The following is a 26,520-nucleotide window of genomic DNA, read 5'->3' on the forward strand; positions in this document are numbered from 1 at the left end:
TTACAACTCAGCTAGAAGAGATCACATCTTAAAGTAGTGTGGTTGAGTGCATTGGTGAATTAAGAATCAGGCATTTATTCTTTAAGTACTTATAATTACATTCCTTCTTTTTCTTTCTCTTTTATATCTGGAGAGTATCGCAAGTATACTAATATTCCATCTCTTACGTATACCCAAAGAAATTAAAAGAGAAAACGAAAAAAGTCCAAAGGATTCGGCATAACGAAACAAATCATGAAAAATGGTTATTGCTCTATATGATAACGAAACATATATTCAAATTCAAGATTCCATCATTTTCTAGGGAACTTTAATCAAACACAAGATTATTAAAGGGTTTAGATGTTTCCGAACTATGTGGGGTTCTTGGCATGTCCATAAATACATACATGATATATTGAATTTTGAAGAGACTTTATACTAACTTGATCGCACTCGTCGTATCTTCCAAATGACAGGATTTGGCAATATTTACTAAATCTATTATTAAGCAGCTTACTGTGGATTTGAAGCGTATATATGATTTGGGAGTGCAAAAAATAGCGGTTACAACAATAGAGCCCCTAGGATGTCTTCCCGGCATAACTTCCTTTCTTTCATATCAAAACTGCAATGAATTTGCCAATATGGCTTCAATGTTCCACAACTAGATTCTGCTTCAAAATTGGAAGAGTTGAACAAGGAGACAAATAATTCTGCATTTGTCGACTTGGATCTCTATAATGCGTTTATGTCCGCATTGAAGCCCCCAAAACATCATCAAGGTAATAAATCCCTTTTCCGCGAACGCTAATTGATCCCTTCTACTAGTATTACTTTTGGATAGTGCTATTTGTTTTATTTACTGATCACTTTGCTCGCCGCCTTTCTAATAAAAGTAGGCACCATCCATGTGGATTCTCCTTAAATATGTTTATAAGGCGGTGGTCAATAAATGTGGTCCTACTCATGTATATATGTCTATACTTGATCACATTCTTTTTTGGGTAGCAGGATATTCGACATTCCAGATTAACACACTAAAGCCATGTTGTGTTGGGTTGAGCAATGAATACTCATGCGGGAGGGTGGATCAGACTGGTGCAAAGAAGTACATTGTATGCAATAACCCTGATGTTTCTTTCTTTTGGGATACGGTACACCCTTCGCAGAATGGTTGGCATGAAGTTTATGCCGCTATAAAACCTTCTCTTCATCAATTGTATTCGTGATGTATAGTGTAGTTTAGAAGTTGGATTGCATGAGAATCGCCCAATATATATCAATTGGTATGAAGAGACTAAAGATAGGGTTGGATTGCATGAGAATTGATCAATGTTTTCTTTGCATGAGAAGTAGTAATTAACTTCAAACAATATGATTTTAAGCGAACCTAGCTTGAATAAGAAAGAAAGTGATACTAGAAAACCTTAATGGTCATCAACGCTTAATAAAATGCATTCGCAATCCATTGAAGAGGTTCACTACAGTCAGTGGCGGAGCCAGGAATCGTACCACAAGGGGTCTTAGTGTAAAAGTCCGAATAAAAATTTATGATAGAAAAAAATATTGAAAATAAAATCATAGTACTTTCCTTTATAATTCATAACGGAAACAACATTACAAGCTATAATTGTCTACGACAAGGTTTCATAAAAAATTTGTAGATATGATCTTCGGACCTCATCTCTCATATTAGCATCATAATCTATCATTCAAGTTCTTAATCCAGGGTCCGCTTGAAGATTACCCAAAACATCATCTAATTGACTTTGTCTTGAACTCGGACCCAAAACACTATCTAACTGACTTTGTCTTGAACTACCAACATTATCTGAAGTTCTGAACTATCAACATTATCCGAACTACCCGAACCCGATGATGACTTTCTCTTAAAAAAACCGTTCCATAATAATGCTACATATACAAAATAATCAAAATAAATACTCACAACATAAACAAACCATCAACATAATCAAAATAATTATGAATTGGATTTCAATTAAATTAAATATATTCTACATATACAAAATAATGAAAATAATAACTCACAATATAAACAAAGAGTCCCGTTCTCTTGGACCGTCCAAGAGACTTTTAGTCACTCACCCTTAGATCTAATCTAAGGGCTAAGAAAAACTAATTTATAAAATCTATTTTGTTTTACTATTTACTGACATATTAAATTAACTTAAACAAAAACCAAAAAGTCACTCATAGTAAAACACGTTCATCTTCCCCCCACCGCTCGCCGCCACAGCACCCATCCCCATACTTCTGATTTATCCATGGAGAAAATTTATTTTGATTTTGATTTAGTTTGATTTGATCCATTGGATTAGTGATTGCATTTGGTTCTAATTTTCTGTATGCTTTCGAATCTGGAGTTAATATGTAAACCTAAAAAGTGTTTAATTTGATCATTCATATGCTATGGCTTGCTTGATTGCCTGTATGAATGTTTTGGATTAGAATACCAAGTTTAAAGTTTTAACTATGGTTATTCATTAAAATATAGTATGCAGAAATATTCCTTCAAATCAATTGGATTTCAATTAAATTAGTTGGGAGGAGATGGAGTTGAGGGTTTGAGGGAGGGGGGGATTGAGTTGGGAACTTAGGGTTGGAAGGAGAAAACAAAAAAATTTGGGGGTTTTAGAATGGAAGAGTCGGGTCTGAAGCAGTGCCTAGCTAGAGAAGGATACGCTGGCCCTTTTTTTTTTTTTTTTTAAAATTTCAGACCTGGCCCAAAACGACGTAGTTTTGGCCAGGTCATTTAAAAAAAATTCCCTGGGACAAAACGACGTCGTTTTGCCCAGGTTGTTTTAAGAAAAAACAGTCCCATGCGCAGCCTTCTTCTTCAGGTTGCAAGCCCTTCGTTCTTTCAGTCATTTCGTCGACCACTTGGTGTGCAACTCCAAGAGGTCGCACCAGCAGCTCCAAGGGACCTCTAAGCTTATTTCCATGGCTTCCAAGAGGTCGTGCGACCCCACTGACCCCACTGTGGCTCCGCCTCTGACTACAGTAAACACCATGAGAAAATTAATGTACGTTCGAATGCCAATTTTTCTTAACTAATCGTGAATGAAGTGTGTGTTACATTATTGAACAGATGAGCTTTTTATTTGATTTATTTATTCATGCAAATTAGATATTTAACAATTTATTAATATTTTAGGGGACATATCATGGCTATTGATCTGAGTTGCAAAAGGTTACAAACTCTAACAACTACACCACACTAGGCCTTTATACCCTGAAACTACATCTTTGTATAAGAATTCTATGTAATTTTCAATTCCTTCATCCAAAGGGAGGGTACATAGCAACACCAACAACTCAATCACTCAAAAATCACATTAGAAGGGAAGGTTCTCCTATTCAACAATATCTTCCAAATTGAAGAACAATACATACAAAGTTATACAATTTTTCAAGAATTTATATCCACCGTCTCACTTTCTTGTCAAATATCCCTCCTCCATATGTTGAAATGAAAATCTCAACAAGAAGGGGAAATTGCATCCAAATAAATAAGGTGACTGGAATGCTGGCGAGGAAAATGATTGGAATGACAATCCGTAGTCTTTCATGAAGCATAAGGAAAAGAGCAGAACAAAAGGCAACCATCATGGAAGCGATGGAGATAAAGAGTGTTGAAAGGCCGATTATCATCTTTGTGGGTAAGGATTTTAGGAAATCGTCTTCTGCATATCGTGATGTAAGGATTCCCAAAAACATCAACACTGAAGTTGTGGAAGAAAAGAGTGATATAGCGTCTGAAACTATAAAAACCATAAACATCTTTTCATCTAAGAACAAGGGAAAGCCTGTTCCTCCATTGTTTCCACCAGGAACCGTGAAGGCTGCAGCAAACATGATGGTAATAGTGAGGGCACCTACAACTGTACAAGAAGTTGCTGTATCTTTCATCCACTTTTCTCCTTCTTCCTTCAATTTATTATGGTTCTGGGTAAATAGTTGATGGGGTCTCATACCCTGTTCATTGAAAACTCCCACTCCCGAGGGTAAAACTACATTACTTTCCACCTCCTGCATTTCATTAAACATATAAACCTCAAGTTCGTTGTGGCTACCAGGTAACTTACTCTAGAATCACTGCTTTTATGGAAGGCAACATAATACATGAAAGAAGTACGACAAGGAGCATTGCTGACCACAACGTAATAAAACTTGTCAGGATTTCACTGTTGTTTACTACCTATTTTTCTATGAGGCAAGTCAAATTTTTGTAGTTGCTATATAATAGTTTGTCGGGATCTCACCTCATGCATTACATTAAATAAAACCTTTCAATAAGAAAAAGCAAAACATAAAAAGCTCCTGAAGAGTTTCGTAAAATTATTAGACATAAACAAACTAAAAAGCAGAGCCACCTGACTGTATCCTCCCGTGCATATCAAATAGAGCCATAGCACCATACTGGCTAAACCCAAACCCTGCACAGCGCAGTAACATCCCCGCCTTCTGGCTCCAAACCCATGTCAAAGCTGAGAAGAACTGGAGCCAAATCCTTGTGGTAGCTATGTACATGGGCCAAAAGACGATGACTGTCGCGACGACAACTGATTCCACACCGCAAAACAAAAAATACAAAAAATGGAGAGCTGAGTGGAAGAACTGGGAGGGGGAGTGGAGGAAGGGGAGGGGAGGAGGGAGGCCACCAACCCACAAGAGGGCGACAATGGTTTTTCTTTTTTCTTATCCTTAGGGTTTTAAATGAACTCTTAAATTTTCTCTTGTTCGCCTGTTAATATAATAAACGTGAAAAAGGGTTGGCTTGCAACTTACTTCATGTTACCTAAAATTTTAACCTGTGTCTCCCAACTTGAAACAAAAGAGCATTTTACCCTAATCAAATATGCCTTACAGTATTTCTTGGCATATGAAATATGTGGGTGTGGTGTCATATTTTTAACCTTTGGATGAATTTCGAAAGACATGTTTAGAATAAAAAGTAGATCGTAGCAGAGAAAAATGTTTTCATGAGTCCGAACTGCCTCCTTCCCAAAATCATTCAACCAGACCACAAAACCTTCCCATCCTCTCATCTAGGGTTCCCACCTTGTTGGAAAATTGGCTCGCATAAAGGATACAAAGTTTCGGACTAGCGACCGGTCGCCTGCTATTTGCGACCGGTCGTTTCGAAGCAGAGTCGAAGTCTGGAGCAATATCGATTCGCGACCGGTCGCCTGCTATTTGCGACCGGTCCTTTTGAAGCAGAGTCGAAGTCTGGAGCGAAACCTTCTTGCGACCGGTCGCCCAGCACGTGCTGTTTCTGATTCCTCGAGTTTTGGACTCCATTTTCAAGTGCTATCGCCTCCTACCTACTTGCAAGGACTCTAGGGGTCACTTCGAAGTCAAAAGAGCGTTGGCAATCAGTTGGGAGGTTGGAGGTAGCATTGAAGGACATTGGAAGACTTGTTTTCAAGGTGTAGCCACCCTATGGTTCTATATAGGGTGGCTACACAAGTAACCATCAATACATAGCTTGTGGCTGGCCTAACCTGTGGTCTATGTCAGGTATTCAAGGGCAGAACGTAGGAGACAAAGCAAAGGTCTTCTCTTAAGTCTAGAGGCTCATGTATTAAAGGAAAGAGTGTGCAAGTCTGAAATGGTAAGAGAGTTAGAGAGAGTTGGAAGAAAAGTAGCTGGGAACTAGTGAGTCAAGAAGAGGAGAGAATTCTCAAGTGTATCAAGGTGTTGAGCAAGGGTGTGAGAGAAGCAGATTGAGAGGGTAGTGTTCTAAGGGGGTTTCCATTTGTAAACCAAAGTTGTAACCTATCTTCACTAGTGAAATTTCTCAAGGGGATCACCAAGAGGATGTAGGCAAATTGCTGAACCTCTATAAACACTTGTGTCTTTTGTGCTTGATTATTTTATGTGTGTGTGTGTAAGATTCATCCATCATTGAGTCTTGTCCAAAGTCCATCAACAACAAGGTCTAAAGGGGAGTGAGTTGGTTCTAATTCACAACAAGTGGTATCAGAGCTGTGTTGGCAGCTGTGCTAGTTCTTCTTTTGGAGTGCTAGTGTGTTGAAGATGGCAAGTGACAAGGAAGTTGAGAGTGGTGGCAGCTCACAGCAGCTGAAGCAACCACAAGCAACAAGCATGAAGGTGGAGTTAAAGCCTTTCACAGGGAAGGAGAACTTCACACTTTGGCAACGAAGGATGAAGTCAGCTCTTACACAACAAAATCTCCATATTGTGTTAGTTGGCAAGGAAAAGAAGCCAACTAGCATGACAGATGATGAATGGAGTGTTCTTGACGAGTTAGCTAGAGGAGCCATCGAAAACTACCTCTCCGATGAGGTGCTCATCAACGTGATGAAGGATACAGCGAAGCAAACATGGGAGAAGCTCGAAGAGATGTTTGCAGGGAAGTCGTTGTCCAACAAACTCTTCCTCAAGGAAGAACTCCTAAATCTGAAAATGGAGGAGGGAGGTAATCTAATGGAACATTTAAGTAGTTTCAATAGATGTGTTGCTGACTTGCAGAGAATGGAAGTTAATTATAGTACGGAGGATAAGGCTCTTATGTTGTTGACATCCTTACCTCCGTCCTATAAGCACTTCCGAACCACTCTTATGTTCGGGAAGGTTACTCTGGATTTTGAGCCTGTGGTGCAAGACATCATGACACACCATAGGATGGCTCAATGTTCGGGAGAAAACTCTCAAGGCGAAGGTCTAGTTGCAAAGACCGGAGAGAGAGGCCGTTCAAAGAAGCGTGAAGGCAAGAAAAGCAACAGAGGAAGGTCCAAATCCAAGGCAAAAGAAGGTTGTTTCGAATGTGGGTCAAAGGAGCATTGGAAAAAGAATTGCCCCATATGGAAGGAGAAGAAGAACAAAGGAAAGAATGCAGCAAACACAGCTGAGGAAGTCACAGAAAGTGATGGTGAGCTTTTATGTGTTAATAGCAATGTTAAAACTAATGCATTTGCTAATTCTTCAAGGTGTTCCTCTTCCGATTGGATTTTGGATTCCGGATGCTCATATCATATGTGCTCAAACAAGGAGTGGTTTGATACATATGAGAAAGAAGAAGGTGGTGAAGTCATGATGGGGGATGGCTCAATTTGTGGAGTCAAAGGCATAGGTTCAATCAAGGTGAAGATGCATGATGGGGCTGTTAGGACGCTTGGAATGGTAAGATACATTCCAAAATTGCGTAAGAATCTCATTTCCCTTGGAACTCTTGATAAGAATGGTTATTCATTTAGAGCTAATGGAGGGAAACTCATAATCTCAAAAGGTTCACTTGTGGTTATGAAGGGGGAGGTTCAACCTAATTGTCTATATAGATTGTGTGGTACAACAATTACAGGTGGAGCAGCTGTATCCACAAGCAAGGACTCGGAGGATGAAACTCAGCTTTGGCATTTGAGGCTAGGGCACATGAGTGAGAGGGGCATGCTGGAACTACACAACAGAAAGTTGTTGAAAGGTGTTCAAAGTTGCAAGCTTGAGTTCTACAAATCATGTACCATGGGAAAGCAATCAAAGGTAGCTTTCAAGCAACGAAACAAAGAGGAGGGAAGCACGGGTGTGCTAGATTATATTCACACGGATGTATGGGGGCCATCACCGGTTAAATCAAAAGGTGGAGCTCGTTACTTTGTGACTTTCTTGGATGATTTTTCCAGGAAGGTTTGGGTCTACTTCATGAAGGAGAAATCTGAGGTCTTCACCAAATTCAAAGAGTGGAAGGCGGAAGTGGAGAACCTAATTGAAAGAAAAATCAAGATTCTAAGGAGTGACAATGGTGGTGAATATAAAGACAGCAAGTTCCTTGAGTTTTGTAGAAATGAAGGCATCAAGAGGCACTTCACCGTGAAGAAAACGCCCCAACAAAATGGAGTTGCGGAAAGGATGAATAAAACTCTCATGGAGCGTGAGAGATGTATGAGGATTCATGCGGGATTGCCCGAATCATTTTGGGCGGAGTCGGTTAACCACGCTGCCTATTTGGTTAATCGATCGCCTTCAAGAAATCTTGAGTTCAAATGTGCAGAGGAGGTATGGTCTAATAAGTCAATTGATTATACTAATCTTAAGGTGTTTGGATGCAGTGCATACGCACTTATTCCTAGTGATGAAAGATCCAAGTTGAAGCCAAAGTCTCTTGAATGCATTTTCATAGGATTTGAGAGCGGTGTGAAGGGTTTCAAGCTATGGGATCCGGTGAACCACAAGAAGATACTAAGCAGGGATGTTGTGTTTGATGAGAAGACCATGCCTATGAACAAAGTCAAGAATTCAGAGGCAAAGGAGGATGTTGTTGAGAGGGAAACAACCATTGAAGTTCCACTCAAGAAGATGTTTAGGGATACTTCACAAGAACAGCCAACTGAAGACGTTCAAGAGGAGGTGGAGTCCGACATTGAGGAGGAAGATGCTGGGCAACAACAACAACAAACTCAAGAGGAAGAAGAGGCTCAAGAACAGGTGGAGCCATCATCTATAGCTCGGTCCAGGCCCAAGAGAACCATCAAACCACCTCAAAGGTTTGGATGGGACAAGGATGCAGTTCACTATGCTTTGAATGCTAGTGAAGAAGAACCAACCACGTTCCAAGAGGCTGTTGAGAACAAGGAACGGGAAAGTTGGATGGAAGCTATGATGCAAGAGATGGAATCTCTACACCAAAACTCAGTTTGGGAGTTAGTTCCTAAACCCAAAGGTCGAAAGGTTATTGGCTGCAAATGGGTGTTTAGGAAGAAAGAAGATATGCATGGGAAGGGAGCCACCATATTCAAAGCTCGATTGGTGGCTAAAGGATACTTGCAAAAGGAGGGAGTTGATTATGATGAAATTTTCTCTCCGGTGGTGAAACATACTTCTATACGGCTACTACTCTCCTTAGTAGCTCAAGAGAACATGGAGGTGGAACAAATGGATGTGAAGACTGCTTTTCTCCATGGTGACTTGGAGGAAGACATCTACATGAGCCAACCTCAAGGGTTCATTGAAGCAAGCAAAGAAAATCTGGTTTGTAGGTTGAAGAAGTCTTTGTATGGGCTGAAGCAATCTCCAAGACAGTGGAACAAGTGCTTCGATTCTTTCATGATGAAGATTGGGTATAGAAGATGTGAATCAGATTGCTGCGTATACACTCATGCATTCAAGGATGGTAATTTCATCCTTTTGCTTCTTTATGTTGATGACATGCTAATTGCATGTAAAGACATGTCAAAAATCCAGGAATTGAAGACATTGCTTGGAAGGGAGTTTGACATGAAGGATCTTGGTTCTACACAAAAGATCCTAGGTATGGAGATAAGGAGAGACAGAAATGGAGGCAAGTTATGGCTGTCACAAAGTAAGTACATTTCCAAAGTACTAGAAAAGTTCAATATGATGGATTGCAAGCCGGTGTCTACTCCTTTGGCGGAGCATTTTAAATTAAGTGCGCAAGATTGTCCTTCTACGGATGAGGAGAAGGAAGAAATGAGCAAAGTTCCATATGCAAGCTTGGTAGGGTGTCTCATGTATGCAATGGTGTGCACACGCCCCGACTTAGCCCAAGCCGTAAGTGTTGTGTCAAGATACATGGCGAATCCGGGCAAACAACATTGGACAGCAGCGAAGTGGATTCTCAGGTACTTGAAGGGCACCAAGAGGATTGAGATATTGTTTGAAAGACAACAAGGAAAAGCATGTGTGTCGGGTTATGTGGATTCCGATTATGCAGGAGATTTAGACAAGAGGAGATCCACCACAGGATATGTCTTCATTTGTGGTGGAGGACCGATTAGTTGGAGAGCGGTGTTACAATCGGTTAGTGCCTTGTCTACTACAGAAGCGGAGCATATGGCGCTAACGGAAGCTTCAAAGGAAGCGGTGTGGCTGAAGGGATTGGCAAAGGAATTCGGGATTGCCCAAGACTTGGTGGTGATACAAAGTGATAGTCAAAGTGCTATACACTTAGTGAAGAATCAAGCATTCCACGGAAGATCAAAACACATTGATGTTCGGTACCACCGGATAAGAGATTGGGTGAACGATGGAGACATCATGGTAAGGAAGGTTCATAAAAATGAGAACGCTTCAGATTGTCTAACGAAGCCAGTCACAACAGCAAAGTTCAAGCATTGTTTGAACTTGCTAAATCTTGTTACATGCTAAAGATTGAGTTGGAGTTCTTGAGAGTTATCGGGACGACTCTCAAAGACATTACAGATGTCCTGGAAGGCAATGATGTCCACAAGAAGCTTTAGGCTCGCCAAGGTGGAGATTGTTGGAAAATTGGCTCGCATAAAGGATACAAAGTTTCGGACTAGCGACCGGTCGCCTGCTATTTGCGACCGGTCGTTTCGAAGCAGAGTCGAAGTCTGGAGCAATATCGATTTGCGACCGGTCGCCTGCTATTTGCGACCGGTCGTTTCAAAGCAGAATCGAAGTCTGGAGCAATATCGATTCGCGACCGGTCGCCTGCTATTTGCGACCGGTCGTTTCGAAGCAGAGTCGAAGTCTGGAGTGAAACCTTCTTGCGACCGGTCGCAAGCTACCAGAGACCGGTCGCCCAGCACGTGCTGTTTCTGATTCCTCGAGTTTTGGACTCCATTTTCAAGGGCTATCGCCTCCTACCTATTTGCAAGGACTCTAGGGGTCACTTCTAAGTCAGAAGAACGTTGGCAATCAGTTGGGAGGTTGGAGGTAGCATTGAAGGACATTGGAAGACTTGTTTTCAAGGTGTAGCCACCCTATGGTTCTATATAGGGTGGCTACACAAGTAACCATCAATACATAGCTTGTGGCTGGCCTAACCTGTGGTCTATGTCAGGTATTCAAGGGCAGAACGTAGGAGACAAAGCAAAGGTCTTCTCTCAAGTCTAGAGGCTCATGTATTAAAGGAAAGAGTGTGCAAGTCTGAAATGGTAAGAGAGTTAGAGAGAGTTGGAAGAAAAGTAGCTGGGAACTAGTGAGTCAAGAAGAGGAGAGAATTCTCAAGTGTATCAAGGTGTTGAGCAAGGGTGTGAGAGAAGCAGATTGAGAGGGTAGTGTTCTAAGGGGGTTTCCATTTGTAAACCAAAGTTGTAACCTATCTTCACTAGTGAAATTTCTCAAGGGGATCACCAAGAGGATGTAGGCAAATTGCTGAACCTCTATAAACACTTGTGTCTTTTGTGCTTGATTATTTTCTGTGTGTGTGTGTATGATTCATCCATCATTGAGTCTTGTCCAAAGTCCATCAACAACAAGGTCTAAAGGGGAGTGAGTTGGTTCTAATTCACAACACACCTCACTTTCCATATGGCACCTCAACTACACTAGAAAGCCCTACCAACCCAATACCGCCACTAGTTTCATCGACAACATATCAACCCACCAACCACTTTTACAAGCTACCACTCCAGCGCCTAATATCCCACAACTAGCTCTAAATACATTTAATTTACAAGAACGATATAGAATGAAGATATCTAACCTTGAACCATTGTCTTTCCCTCTGCATTTGTAAGGCTGCACCTGAAATACGATCAAGTTTTTCTGTTGAAGATAGCATCCCTGCAAGATGTAGCATATCATTTCCAGAAGCATCTGAAAATGTTGCAAAAAGATTTCTTTGACCAATCCCATATATGAGGCTATATACTTTTTCCTGGCGACACTCAATTGAATAGTGAAATATGTTCCTTCCCATTGAATTGTTTCGCCACAATATCTCCGGATCTACTTTACATAAACGAATAACGAACTCAATAATCCCTCCTCGGACAGCTTCGAATATTGCGTCATAGACAAGGCCATCTTCCATTTCTTGAGTGTCTAGATCTTTTAACACTTCACACATGTAATCCAAAATATCTAGGGATCGAGCATGGATCAATTTCATTTCACATATGCGGTTGATTCCTAGGTTGATGTTGGAAAAAATGTTACAACGAGTTTTTGAAGAAACAAAATACGTTGATAGAGTTTAAATAAGTGGATGACAAAACCAATGTACAAAGACACCAATAAATAAAGATGGAAAAGAATGTTTGCATATGTACCTAAAAGCTTGCGGAGGCTTGAAGAAGGCCCTTGCGTTAAACCGAAGACTGCAATGCAAATTCAAAATCCAGCCTTTACCGTAAGTATGAATGTGCTTTGCTATATGATTCACAGATTGTTATTAAGATTTTAGTTATTGTTTATGAGCATACTAGAACAGTTTGAAAAAACTTCTTTTTGTGGCAAACTATGTCATGATCAACTTCTTATCAAATCGATGTATATATCATTGAAAACAGTTTGAAAAAAAAAAAAAAAAAAAAACCATATAGCTAGGGTTTCAAGATCTAGCAAACCTGAGAAACTGATATTTTGGTTGCCCAGTTTCTCTTCTAGATTTTCAACATTTACGTGAACATCATGGATGGAAGGAGGATGTTGTATGTGTATACCTATAAAGAAAAGAGAATAAAGCTGAGTCAATATAATAAATAAATATTTTTTTTGGACATGTAAGATCAATTTCAATAACTATTATCTTTTGTGACAACAGATTTTAAACAAATATTTATGTAACACCCCGACCCTAATTTATATATCCTATTAATTATGAATTTATGAATTTATATATCCTAAACCCTTAATTATGAATTTACAATTTTGCCCTCGAGGTAAGGGTAAAATGGTCACTTTTTAATCCGAAAGGATTTTGGAAAAATGAGTGGCACCATTGCATAGAGCTCATCGATACGAGTTCGTAGACATGCGGCACGCCCAATTCCGAGTTGTAACGAAGGAGGAAAAGTCTGAAAACAAAAAGGACGTATAGGGAATGTTTTTGAATTGTTACTGTAGCAAACAGTACCGCTACAGCACCTTCCCCCTCCCTGTCACAGGGGCAGTTTTAAGTTTATTTTTTCTTTTTTCTTTTTCTTCTTCCTCCTCCTCCCTCCCTTTGCTGGCAGCACCTTCCCCCTCCCTGCTACTGTTCATCCGAATAGTTTTTGGGCCGCCATCTTCTCCTCCGGCCACCCCAAGCGACGACATTAGTACCAAAATGACCGGCTAGTGTCCTCTTCCCATCCCGACCAACCTCAGCCGTTGGAACCACCGGAAATGGCCGGAAAATGCAAAAATCCGACCGGTTTTGACCCATTTGTAACATATTTTTCGCCGGCGGTTTCTCCCTCCTCCGGCCACCAAACCGGTCGATTAAGGTATGCATTTCCACCTATTTTTCATGCTCTAGCTGATGGTTGGATAGAAATTGAGAAATTTCTAGCGTAGGTAACCCGATTTTCGAATTGTATTTTGGCCGGTTTTGGGATCGCGATTCTGGCCACTTCCACTCGTTTTTTGGGGTAGGTCCGAGAACATAAGTGGTTCCAAATTAGGTGTTTTACCTAGGATAGGAATCTTGGCCCGTGAATTTGAGATTTTCCGGCGAGTGGTAATCGCTTCGGACACCCACATGCTGCCGACGCTTGTGGCGGCGCTTGGGCAATGTAGCAGAGGGGCATTGTGTCCCAATGCAATCCCCTTGTTTCCACAAGCGCGTGGGTACTTTCGGATTCTAATTCGGATAACGTTTGAACCCCGAATGGACCTCGCATATTGTGTGATTTCCGGGTTCGATATGCTAGAACCGTTGGATCGCTTTCAATTTAATATATGTCGATCTAGAAATTCCTAGGATCGTGTAGGAATTTGCGGATTGTGAATTGGAGCCCCGAATGTTCCGATTCAATAAGTTAAAGTTTGCGTTTTACGATAACCGTTCGATCGTGCGATCTTGAGCGATCTCACCGTCCGATCCGGACCAAACTTGTAGGACGTGTATCTTAGACCTTTTGGAATCCATAGGAACTTTCGGATTGTTAAACGGAGGTCGTGGGCCTCGCGGGCCCGATTTACCAACTTTGGGCAGTTTAACCCTCGGTTGATCGAGAGTCTTCCAAGGTAATTTCACTCTTCGAGGAGTACTATAACGACCCTTTTGGATGAGTCTTGACCGTCATTTGAATTATGTTGATTATGTGGGTCTATGAGTTTATTTTTATGCTTTTAAATTGTGAGGTTATCGGTTGTTATATTGTCATTGGAAGTTTATGCAATATTTGAAACTTTGGAAAATATGATTTCAGGTTACTTGATTTATTTGGTTATGATTATTAGGAAGTGAATGGACATTGTCTTCAAATAACTGGCATGGTTTTGTGATGGAAATTTTATGCATTTGAATTTAATGGTTTATTGAAATTCATTTTATATTTAATAGTCAAATTTATTATTGTTGTATATTTGTGATATATGTGGGTTTTGACGTATTCGAGTATCTTGAGTTATATATATATATATAAAATATTTGAGAAAGTACTGTCTTTGTCGATTATGTGTGGGGTACTTGGGGTGTTGTTGTGAGATGTGGAAAGATGTGAGATTAGAATGTTAGTTTGAGTGCTATTAGCACTACCTTAGGTACCTCCCTGGTTATGGGTTATATGCTTGAGAGTTTATTTCCTATACTATGAATAGGTATTGTGGGAAAAATTGAATTAAGGAAGGGAATATTATTTATATAATATTTATATAAGGGTTACGAACTCCACCATCATATGTACCTCCCCTTGGATAATGATACTTGGAAACAGTGGAAATGGGTACTTGGAAACAGTGGATATGGATACATGGATATGAAATTGTGGATATGGTTTGGATATGACGAGACCTGGGGCATCCTTAACGGGGTGTTGCTGCCTTAATTGAGTAGTCTGCGCGCGTAGGGTTATTTACAGGCGTACGGGTCTTGAGTCAAGACTCGTCCGTACATGTTGGTTGAGAGTTAGTCCTCCGGTTGGACGGCTCGTTCCCTAGCCACATGGTCAATTGAGGACTCTTCCATGTGGACTAGTCAAACGATTCCCTGCTGGATTGTTTTCCATAGTATATGATGGTGCATCATCATATGTACCTCCCCTTTGGATACTGATACTTGGACATAGTGGATATGGATACGTGGATATGACGGGACCCGGGGCATCCTTAACGGGGTGATGCTGTAGACTCTTAATTGGGTAGTCTGCGCGCGTAGGGCTATTTACAAGCGTACAAGTCTTGAGGTTTTCGATCGTACGTGCTGGCTGAGAGTTAGTCCCCCAGTTGGACGGCTTGTTCCCTAGCCACATGGGTGTTGAGGATTTCCTCCATGTGGTCTAGTTAAATGATTCCCAGATTGGATAGTTGTCCCCTGGTACATGATGGTGGTGAGAGGTGGGTGTTATTATATATCTATTTATATATACATATTTATCATATATAGGCATACATATTACATATATGTATATGTAGGATTTGATTTTGGGTTGGGATTCGTGAGATTGTGCTTTGTGAGTACACTGTACATGTATGAATGTTTAAGCCCTGGTTCAGGAAGTGTTGTGCGGCAACATACGCCTTGGATAGGGTATGGTTGCGCGGAGAGAATTGATAAAAGGAAAGGAACTCATAAAGTGTTCAGGGGTTGCCTTGTCGAATTTGATGTAGTAAGGAATCTAAAGTTATTCGTTGGTTTTACTTTGAATAATTGTATAATATCGAAGTTGTGACCGTTGATGAAAGAACTACGTGTGGCTTGATCCCTCACCCAAGGGTACGTATGTAGCCTGGGGTCTCACCTGGGTGTAGCCGCGAAATATACTATGTTTAAAAGGTTTGATCGATTCTGAGTATGTGATTGGATTTTGATGTGGTTATTGGATTTGAATCCGGTTTAATGATTTTGGGGGTATTCGTATAGTTGTTTGAGATCATTAATTGTATGGTTTATGTATTGTTCGACTTAAGAGTATTGCTGGTTCTGTTTCGAATTATTTGAAGGTGGGAGGCCTATTATGCAATTGCATGTTGTTAACTTGTGCATGTTGTCAGTTGGTGTTTTAAAATGTGCTTTTAACAAGTTGAAAAATTTGGGGAAAAGTCAAATTTTCATGGTTGACTTTGCCAAATTTTCGACATAAAGTCTCGTGCCCTTTTTCTTTATTTTGAAAAAGAGGCTAAATTTTTAGTAAGTGGGCTCGGTATTGGTGTGATGTCGGAATTTCCACAGGATTCGTCTCGAGTTCCGAGGAATTCGGGGCGGGTCCTGTCAATTTGGACCAATATGGTAGGGCCTGCCGTGTAATGTGATCGAATAATTGAAATCTTTATTTCGAGTAAAATTGAATTTCCTCTTTGAATTTTGACCGTAAATCCTGGTTTTAGATCCCAAAATTTTAATTCTCTTTGAATCAAGGACAAAAGCATATGTACGTTTAAATGTTAATAGTAACAGGGAGGAAGACTAAAACTTGGGATATAATTCAATATTGAAAAGAAAAATACCACTTGACAAACTGCTAACTAATACTTTTTGAATTTGATTTTGATGGTTGAAGATACGAATACCTGAAAAATCCCACAAAACATATATATACATAATCTATGTAATAAGTTATTCTCTTATTCGGATGTCCGCACATTAATACTGTGCGGATGCCATTGAGGAAAGCAGGGAGAGATAGTAGAAAATACATGGCATCTGTATTGTAATAATGTCCGGATGTCCACATAGGAGAATTTTTGTATATGTAATATCATACTTCATATCGAGGATGTACAATAATAGTGTAGATGTGCCGTGGTCTCCCTCTTGTATACGAGGGTCGACCAACCTATAGTAATTTAGGGACGTCCAATCCAGAATTTGCTCCATCTCATACGAGTTGTTCAGTTTCGATCTCTTGGATCACAGGTGTCCAAGAGATTGTGGTCACTTACCGTTGGATATTAATCTAACGGTTCAAAAAAAATTTCTTAAAAGGAGTGAAAGAATGAGTGAGTTGTTGAATTTACGTCCAACGGATAGTGACCACAAATTTCTTGGACCCTTGTAGTCCAAGAGATCGGGACTGACGAGTTGTTAATATATATTATATTTTCCTTTAAGTTTTTGAAACCATCATTAATAGGATTTATTCTTTTAAGCAATTTCAACCATAAAAAATCACATCCAATGGTCAAAATAATTTTATATATAATATGAATCATGTTTTGAAATTTAGATTATTTTAAGTTCAAAATGTTCAGATAATTAAATAACTAATGTTTAAAACAAAAAAATGTCAAGGAAAATTAACGACAAAAAAAAAAAAGGAGGTTAGCCATTATTAAACAATTTAAGTTGCAAACTCAAATTCTGAGTCTGCTAGGTTAGAGGAAAAAAATTTCTGTGTTCAGAAAATACATGAATAGTTGTATTTTGGAGTGTAAAAATTTAGGTTTAGCCCATTTATATTGTTGGAGATGGTCTGAACATCCAGATAACTTAACCCTTGGATATTATATAATCCAAACTAGATTGTATTTCAATAATCTAAACCGTAACTTCTAGATATTCCTTCACAAATCATGTCAGCAAAAAATCAATTGAATCTGAATCCATTTGATTAGTCAACGAATGGTTATGATTTTAGTGTTTTCTTAAAGCATATCGTGTTTGTCTATTTTGTTGGTCTCAACTAGATGTCTTAACGGTTTCTGATTTGTCGAAATTTTTTGCGAAGGATGATTTATTATTGAAAAGTAGAATGTTCGGAAGATATATATGCTTCCAAGATTGCTGCTTATATTCCTTTATATTTTCTATTTTTCTCGTAGGTGATGAGCTTCAGACTTAATTGCAGACGTGGTACCCAAAATATATTAATGGTGTAGATGAACTGTTGGCAAAATATATATGGGATATAATGAATTTGATAGTAGCAAGAGAAAAAAGAGTGTATTACTAACCATCATAGATCCACTTTTCCCAGAATTTGAGCTGTGTCCCACTCAGAAATGCAGAAGGGGTATTAGCCAATATATGTATAGGGGTTAAAAAAGGATTTTTAGTTGTTGACACCATAACTGACCAAGCAACTAGAAGAAATGCTAAGCAAAGCAAGAGGAGTCCCACATCGGAAAACTGCAAGAAGTAGAGACTCCCCTTCACCTATAAAAGGAGACTTCTCTCCTCTTAGAAAGGGGATGAAAAACTGAGCTGGGGGCTCCCCCTTCAGGACTCTCCTGTTAGTCCAGCCTTCGGGTCCTGGGTCTCCAGACCCGGGGACTTGACCCCTGGGCTCCAGACTCCTAGCTTTGTACCTTAGGCCCTAGGCCTTCTTCCAGTTATCTTTGGGTCTAATCCCCTTGTACAAATGTAAACAATATCATAATGAGAACATCTTCTCTGTGGACGTAGCCCATTCATTAAGGGGGACTTGACCCCTGGGCTCCAGACTCCTAGCTTTGTACCTTAGGCCCTAGGCCTTCTTCCAGTTATCTTTGGGTCTAATCCCCTTGTACAAATGTAAACAATATCATAATGAGAACATCTTCTCTGTGGACGTAGCCCATTCATTAAGGGTGAACCACATATATCTTGTCTTTTGTATACTCATAAATTGGCCAAGTCCTCACATACATGCTGAAGCTCCAAACCTTCACCCATCATCCATCACACCTCATCACTAAGTTGAACTCAATAAAGGCCCAACCATTTTGAGCATCAACAGTTTGGCGCCGTCTGTGGGAATCGACACAAAAGGCTTCTATCGTTCTCCCTTCCTTCAGTGCCCTTCGGCACCCCTCCAATCATCATCCTTAACCATTTAGCATTACCTGTGCCGAAGCAATCAGGAGTCAAACTTAGACATCACATCAACATGTCGAAGTTCCAGGGCCCAGCTCCAGCCTGTTGCCTCTCGAAGCCCAGCTCCACAAACCTAGCGAAGGTCAAGCCAAGACCCACCCAAAAGGCTCATGCCACAAGGCACCACACTTACCTAGCCTAGGCCCAACCTTGGCTCTCCTGTCGAAACTGAGCTAACCTTCGGCACCCCAGTGCTTAAACTCACATTTGGTACCCCACCATACCCTTGCCGAACGACAAGAGCTGTGCAGAAGGAAAAATGGTCACGACACCGTTGCTTGGCTGACCCAGGTTCTTTACAACAGTACAAGAGACCCCAGCCTTGGCTCCGAAGGTCTATCAGTTGGAGCTTGCCGAAAGAACTTGAGTCTTCTCCTCGCAAAAACCCTTGCAGTCATATATCTATCTTTCAAAAGCTCTTGCCAAAGACACCCCAGCTCTTGCAAAAGCATTTGAAACCTCACGGCACCAATTGAACCCAAGAGAAATCGCGAACGCTTTGAAGGACCAGCTAAAAAACTCTGCCCACACTTCAGAAGGATCGAAAGGCTCCAATCAGTTCCTTGCCGTCAGTCAAGGACCCAGACCCTAGACGGTCCTAGATTGGATGAACCCCCCTCCACGAACAAATGCTGAACGACACCACAGACCCAGCTCCAACTCGATGCGAAAACTAGGCACCTAGACCCACTCCTTGCAGAAGACAGATCAGCCCCTCACCAAAATACCTTCGAATATCTCTTGCCGATCGGCACCTCCTCCGAGCTGAACTACGGACCCAGCTCCGAATATATTTTGGAGCCTAGCTTCCTTGCCGAATGGCAAGGAGCATGCAGAAGGTGAAGGAGTGACTTACCAATTTTTGGCTGACCCAGCCCCTCAAGCTAAAAGGTGACGGCAGGTCTTAAGCTAATAGGGGACTTGCACCTCCTCTCCCCAAACCCTGGCCCTTATCTCCAATCTTTGGACTCCCTTACCGAAGGTATAAAAACCCTTGCTATAAAAGCACAAGGGCCCAGCTACAAAAAGTCCCCAGCTACGTTTCAAAAACGGAGGGACCCAGCCTCTAAAAATCCGAATCTACCCTCAAAACCCTAGCCACCACCTGGGTCAAGGAGGCTTGCCGAAGCCTAGCTTTGGAACCCGGCCCCAAGGCCATTGCTCAAGCCCAACATCGCATAGAACTCCATTGCTGAAGTTTCAAACACACCTTCGCGCCACCTTGGCCTTTCTACTAAACGAACACTCGGACCCCCATGGACCCAGCTCGTAAAGTGCTCCCCAAGACACCCTTGCCAAATCTGGAAGCCCCCAGCCCCCGCTGAAGCCCAGCTCCACAGAGCACAAACCCCAGGCCTTTGCCAAAGCCCAGCTCTTGAGGCCCGCCAACCAAGAAGGTGCAGCTCCAAGGACATGCCCTTGCCGAAGCTTTGAAGGTGCAGCTCCAAGGACATGCCACAAGCTCAAATGTCCACAAGGTACCCAGATTCTTCAAATAATAATAAAAATTGCACATATGCATTCCTTCCCTTCGGCACCCTCGTGCCCAGCCACTTCATCTTGCGACACGCAAGTCTTATGCCTTCGGCATCCTCGTGCCTAGCCACATTGCCTTGCGACATGCAAGTCTTATGCATTCGGCACCCTCATGCCCAGCCACCTTCCTCTTGCGACATGCAAGCTTGGCACCTTCGGCACCCCGTGCCCTTCGGCATTTTTGCGACACGCAAGTCTTATGCCTTCGGCATCCTCGTGCCCAGCCACCTTCTTGCGACACGCAAGCTTGGCACCTTCGGCATCCTCGTGCCCAGCCACCTTGCGACACGCAAGCTTGGCACCTTCGGCATCCTCGTGCCCAGCCACCTTGCGACACGCAAGCTTGGCACCTTCGGCATCCTCGTGCCCAGCCACCTTGCGACACGCAAGCTTGGCACCTTCGGCATCCTCGTGCCCAGCCACCTTCTTGCGACACGCAAGCTTGGCACCTCCGGCATCCTCGTGCCCAGCCACCTTGCGACACGCAAGCTTGGCACCTTCGGCATCCTCGTGCCCAGCCACCTTGCGACACGCAAGCTTGGCACCTTCGGCATCCTCGTGCCCAGCCACCTTGCGACACGCAAGCTTGGCACCTTCGGCATCCTCGTGCCCAGCCACCTTCTTGCGACACGCAAGCTTGGCACCTTCGGCATACTCGTGCTCAGCCACCACCTTCTTGCGACACGCAAGCTTGGCACCTTCGGCATCCTCGTGCCCAGCCACCTTGCGACACGCAAGCTTGGCACCTTCGGCATCCTCGTGCCCAACCACCTTCTTCTTGCGACAAGCAAGCTTGGCACCTTCAGCATCCTCGTGCCTAGCCCTTTCCTCTTGCGACATGCAAGCTTGGCACCTTCGGCACCCCATGCCCTTCGGCATTTTATATTGCGACATGCAAGCTTTACACCTTCGGCATCTTCTTGCCTAAGCCCACCTTCGGCACCCCAGTGCCCAAGCTTCACCTTCGGCACCCCTATGCCTAAGCTCACCTTCGGCACCCCCTTGCCTAAGCCCACCTTTGGCACCCCCGTACCTAAGCTCACCTTCGGCGCCCCCGTGCCTATGTCCACCTTTGGCACCCCCGTGCCTAGGCACATTTCCTTGTGACATACAAGCTTATGTATTTGGCAAACCCCTCTGCCTTCGGCACCCTTGTGCCTTTAGCATCCCTTTTGCCCTCAACATCCCCCCCCCTTGCGGACCGACACCTTGGCTCCTTGCCTAGCTTAGCCTAACACTCTAGGCTCAACCCAAGCCCACATGGCCCCTTGTTGAACGGCACGACACATGCCTAGCCCAAACACACCCAGGCCCTTCTGAAGGTTCATTCTCTTTCTTCCAGAGCCCAGCTCCAAATCCATGTCAAAATCCCCAAAGGCTTCACTACTTCACCATGACGAAGAATGGGCCACAAGGCCTCAAAATTTGCCAACAAATTCCCTTGCCGATCGGCAAGGGATGTACCGAAGCTCCTGGCTGACCTAGCTCCTAAATGCGACCTAGCTCACTCACCCACTTGCTGACCTATCTCTTTTTTGCTGACCTAGCTCCAAGCTCCAAAAGATGACCTAGCTCCTTTTTGTTGACTCAGCTCCAAAATGACCTAGCTCCTTTTTGCTAACCTAGCCCCATTTCACCTACCAACTATCGCTAAAATGCCCAAACCCAAAAACTGGCACTCAAACAAAAACAGGGACTAGGCTCATCTCTAGGCCCAAGCCCGGGACTTTCTAAACCCCTTGCCGAACGGCAAGGGGAACGCAACTTTTTTTTGGGGGCTCCCATAAATCTTAGCTCACCAAATGGCCCAGCCCCCTAAACGGCCCATGCCATGACACAAAACATTTCCCAAACAAGCCCAGCTCCCTACTCCAAAGCCCAGCCTTCAGGGAAAGGGTCGGACCCATCCAAACCCTCGTGCCTAGCCACTTCCTCTTGCAACATGCGAGCTTGGCACCTTCGGCACCCCAGTGCCTGAGCTCACCTTCGGCACCCCCGTGCCTGAGCCTGCCTTCGGCAACCCCGTGCCTTAGCCCACCTTTGGCGCCCCCGCACCTAAGCCCATCTTTGGCACCTCCATGCCTTGCTACATGCAAGCTTGTTTCGCATTCGGCACCCTAGTGCCTAAGCCCACCTTCGGCACCCCGGTGCCTGAGCCCACCTTCGGCACCCCCGTGCCTGAGCCCACCTTCGGCACCCCCGTGCTTAAGCTCACCTTCGGCATCTTCTTGTCTAAGCCCACCTTCGGCACCCCAGTGCCCAAGCTCACCTTCGGTACCCCCGTGCCTGAGCTCACCTTCGGCGCCCCCGTGCCTAAGCCTACCTTTGGCACCTCCATGCCTAGGCACATTACCTTGCAACATGCAAAGCTTTGTATCGCCTTCGCCATATCAACTCCAAATTATGTCAGTATCCAAGGGACCTAGCTCCCTTCCGAAGGCTCAGCTCCAAAACAAACTCCTAAGGCTAAGCTGAGTACTCAGGCCTAGCCCTTGCCTAGCCCTATCTTGAGCAAAACAGGCTCAATAAAAGCCATGGATGGCCCTTACCGATCGGCACCTTGGTCCCCCGCCTAGCCCAACAATCAGGCCTAGCCAAATCTGCAGCTTAGCTCCTTGCGAAGCCTAGCCTCCTTCCAAATTCCAAAACTCCCAGCCTCTGGACACTCATGCCAGCCCAAACTATAACTAGACTCCTTGCCGAAACCCTTGCGGCCCAGCCCTTGCTAAATGCCCAGGCTAAACCCACATGACCCGGCTCTCTTGTTGAAACATTAAGAGGCCAGCTCTTGATGTTGGCTCCAATTCCATGCCGAAGCCTCAAAAGCCAAGCCCGTATGGGACTCTATTTTCCTCTCCATGCTCCCTACCGTTCGGCAAGGAAGCTAAACCCTCAAGCTTTGTTCACTTACCAAAGCAAATGGCTGACTTAGCCACAAAAAAAAACAAAAAACAAAAAAAACAAAAAAACAAAAAAAAAAAAATTTGCACCTGCCGAACGGTAGGCAACATGCAGAAGGAATTTGGGGGAGTTGCCAATTTTTGGCTGACCTAGCTCAAAAAAAAAAAAAAAAAAAAAAAATTGCACCTGCCGAACGGTAGGCATTGTGCAGAAGGAATTTGGGAAGTGAAAGTGCCCAATTGGCTAGCTACTTGGCTGACCTAGCCACCAAAAAAAAAAAAAAAAAAAAAATTGCACCTGCCGAACGGTAGGCATTGTGCAGAAGGAATTTGGGAAGTGAAAGTGCCCAATTGGCTAGCTACTTGGCTGACCTAGCCACCAAAAAAAAAAAAAAAAAAAAAAAAAAATTGCACCTGCCGAACGGTAGGCATTGTGCAGAAGGAATTTGGGAAGTGAAAGTGCCCAATTGGCTAGCTACTTGGCTGACCTAGCCACAAAAAAAAAAAAGAAAAAAAAAAATCAACCTGCCGAACGGTAGGCAACATGTAGAAGGAAAAAGGGGGCTGTGTGCTGACGTCATCAACCCAAAAAAAAAAAAAAAAAAAAAAAAAAAACTGGACCTGGCGAACGGCAGGCAGCATGCAGAAGGAATTTGGGACTACCCAATTGGCTGACCTAGCCCAAAAAAAAAAAAAAAAAAAAAAAAAAAAAGAGAAAAGAAACCTTCCCTCCCTCCAAACCACTTAGGTTTTTTGTTGCAACTTCTCTCCCTCCAAACCACTTAGGGTTTTGTTGCAACTTCTCTCCCTCCAAAGTCCTTCTTACCCGGGGACTTGGGGGACTGGGGATAGTGCACTATACAACTTGGAAGATGAACTACGGTCTTGCTCGGCCAGTGCACTTAAAATTACAAATCCCCAAGCAAGAAGTACCTTCTTACTCGCGAACTTGGGGGACTACTGTTGACACCATAACTGACCAAGCAACTAGAAGAAATGCTAAGCAAAGCAAGAGGAGTCCCACATCGGAAAACTGCAAGAAGTAGAGACTCCCCTTCACCTATAAAAGGAGACTTCTCTCCTCTTAGAAAGGGGATGAAAAACTGAGCTGGGGGCTCCCCCTTCAGGACTCTCCTGTTAGTCCAGCCTTCGGGTCCTGGGTCTCCAGACCCGGGGACTTGACCCCTGGGCTCCAGACTCCTAGCTTTGTACCTTAGGCCCTAGGCCTTCTTCCAGTTATCTTTGGGTCTAATCCCCTTGTACAAATGTAAACAATATCATAATGAGAACATCTTCTCTGTGGACGTAGCCCATTCATTAAGGGGGACTTGACCCCTGGGCTCCAGACTCCTAGCTTTGTACCTTAGGCCCTAGGCCTTCTTCCAGTTATCTTTGGGTCTAATCCCCTTGTACAAATGTAAACAATATCATAATGAGAACATCTTCTCTGTGGACGTAGCCCATTCATTAAGGGTGAACCACATATATCTTGTCTTTTGTATACTCATAAATTGGCCAAGTCCTCACATACATGCTGAAGCTCCAAACCTTCACCCATCATCCATCACACCTCATCACTAAGTTGAACTCAATAAAGGCCCAACCATTTTGAGCATCAACATTAGTAATTACCAATCGTGGGCAACGCTGAAGTAATTCCCACGCAATATCTATATTAGAGAAAATAGGAACTGTTAAAGTTAAAAGCTTGAGTAATAAATGAGTAAATAATGCAAGGGGGCTTGTAGCTCATGTGTTTATGAACAGTTACCCCTGCACCCAATGTCCCTAGTCCGCCTATCCCAATATTGTTTGTATAAAATAAATAAATAAATAATGTGGGTCGGTTGGTTGAGAATTTTACCAAATTCTTTGGCTCGGAAACAAAAGCAAACAAGAGCAGCGCCAGAAGGGCCATTCTCTGGCATTAAGTCTTGGATCGGAGTGAGGGAGTAGAGATAACGAACGATATCCCATAAGTCCGACTGAGCAGCGAAGAGAATTGGCGTCAGATTGTGGGACTCTTCAACAATGCCAAGTAGTTTCTTGTTCTTTGTAACTATGCATTCAACCATTTTGAGATTTAATCTTGCAGCAAAATGAAGAGCTGTCCAACTACCATTTTCCACAATTTCCAAGTCTTCCGGTGTCATCAACTGAACCAACTCTTCCACAATATGCTCATGTCCGAACTTGGTTGCAATGTGAAGAGCTGTCCCTCCTGTTGAATATATTGCTCTTATTGCATTGGGATCTCGGGTAAGAAATTCCTTCGCTTTACGCCAATCACCGAGCTTAACAGCAGCGAAGAAAGGTTGATACGGATCATGCCAGTCAGCAATTGCAGTTGCAGCATCTGTCGGGTATATATATATTTATGGACATTAATGCTTCTCTGTTTACCATTGTTATATCAAAATAACAACTCTAAACTAAAATCATATCATCCTTGTTTTAGTAGGCTGAATAAAGTTGATACAAAGCTTTTCTAATTTGGAAAACAGGTTTATATGTTTTCAAATTAATTCTTGAATGGAATTGCTCGGAATATGAGCATGGGGTTATAAATTGGGAAGTTTCGTGATTTATGGGGAAATTAGCTATTTTCAATTAAATAAATAAATAAAGCCAAAGGGGTAAATTGACACCGTTAGATTAAATTTCTACATTGTTACACATGTAATTTGCATAAGGATATATATTTCTATTCGGATACAATAAGTCTAGGGAGACCAAAATTATGTAAAAGAACAAAACGTAAACTGATCAGTCTAGGGGTAATAAGAAACAGAAATAGTGGTCTTGTGGTTATCAATTAAATGTTTAGAGTATAATTTGGTTATATATATATATATATAGTTATTCTCTTAAGTCGAATATTTACTTCTCACAGATTTGTTGAGGTTCAAGATTTGAACTGGGGACTTACTTGGATTTGGCTTGAACTTTTCTGCCAAAGTATCCCAAGCGCGTTTGGCTGAACTGGTGTTTCTAATGAGGGAAGAAGCTTCCCGCCCGCACGAAATTTGGATTTTATGTAAAGCCATGGCATTCTTCTCCCTCCAAGCTTTGAACTTATCATCAGCTTCTTCTTCTTCTTCGTCTTCTTCCACTACATCCCAAAGGTCTTGGGCCAACAAGTAAGTTTTAACCCATACACTCCAATCCACATAGTTACTGCTATCAAGAAGTTCCACAACAGCTGCATCTGCGGAGACGGTCATTCTTAGATGGATCTGACCAAGGGCTTACTTAGGAGAGGCTTTGCAATTTCTGGTTTATTTACTATACCCAATTGAGTGAAGAACCACTTGTTTATAGGTCCGCGAAGGGTTTACTTAGGAGGGCTTACTTAGGTGAGGATTATGTGATTTACCATTCGCTCGAAATCTGCGCCATATATATATACACCCGCTC

At 42.6% G+C, this 26,520-nt stretch overlaps 1 protein-coding gene across 1 annotated transcript; it reads right to left on the reverse strand.

Moving 5' to 3' along the window:
- Window positions 1–3,349: 3,349 nt before the first annotated feature.
- LOC148296662 (uncharacterized) lies at window positions 3,350–26,458 on the reverse strand. The gene is made up of 5 exons (XM_088248427.1): window positions 26,033–26,458; window positions 12,297–12,392; window positions 12,000–12,047; window positions 11,432–11,859; window positions 3,350–4,032 (listed from the first exon to the last, which is right to left on the reverse strand). The coding sequence occupies exons 1-5, from the start codon at window positions 26,325–26,327 to the stop codon at window positions 3,421–3,423; spliced, it is 1,479 nt and encodes a 492-aa protein (XP_088104553.1). The 5' UTR covers window positions 26,328–26,458; the 3' UTR covers window positions 3,350–3,420.
- Between the last annotated feature and the right edge of the window lie 62 nt (window positions 26,459–26,520).

The sequence above is a fragment of the Prunus avium genome, chromosome 2 (genome assembly GCF_965620075.1).
Source record: "Prunus avium chromosome 2, drPruAviu1.hap1.1, whole genome shotgun sequence".
NCBI lineage: Eukaryota > Viridiplantae > Streptophyta > Magnoliopsida > Rosales > Rosaceae > Prunus > Prunus avium.

Bases quoted from the DNA above. Each gene is read 5' to 3' on its own strand.
- LOC148296662 (XM_088248427.1), bottom strand. From the start codon at position 26,327: ATGACCGTCTCCGCAGATGCAGCTGTTGTGGAACTTCTTGATAGCAGT. The intron at 12,048-12,296 runs GTTTGCTAGATC...TTTGCATTGCAG, and splicing joins CCAAAATATCAGTTTCTCAG to TCTTCGGTTTAACGCAAGGG. The intron at 11,860-11,999 runs GTACATATGCAA...ACATCAACCTAG, and splicing joins AAGCCTCCGCAAGCTTTTAG to GAATCAACCGCATATGTGAA.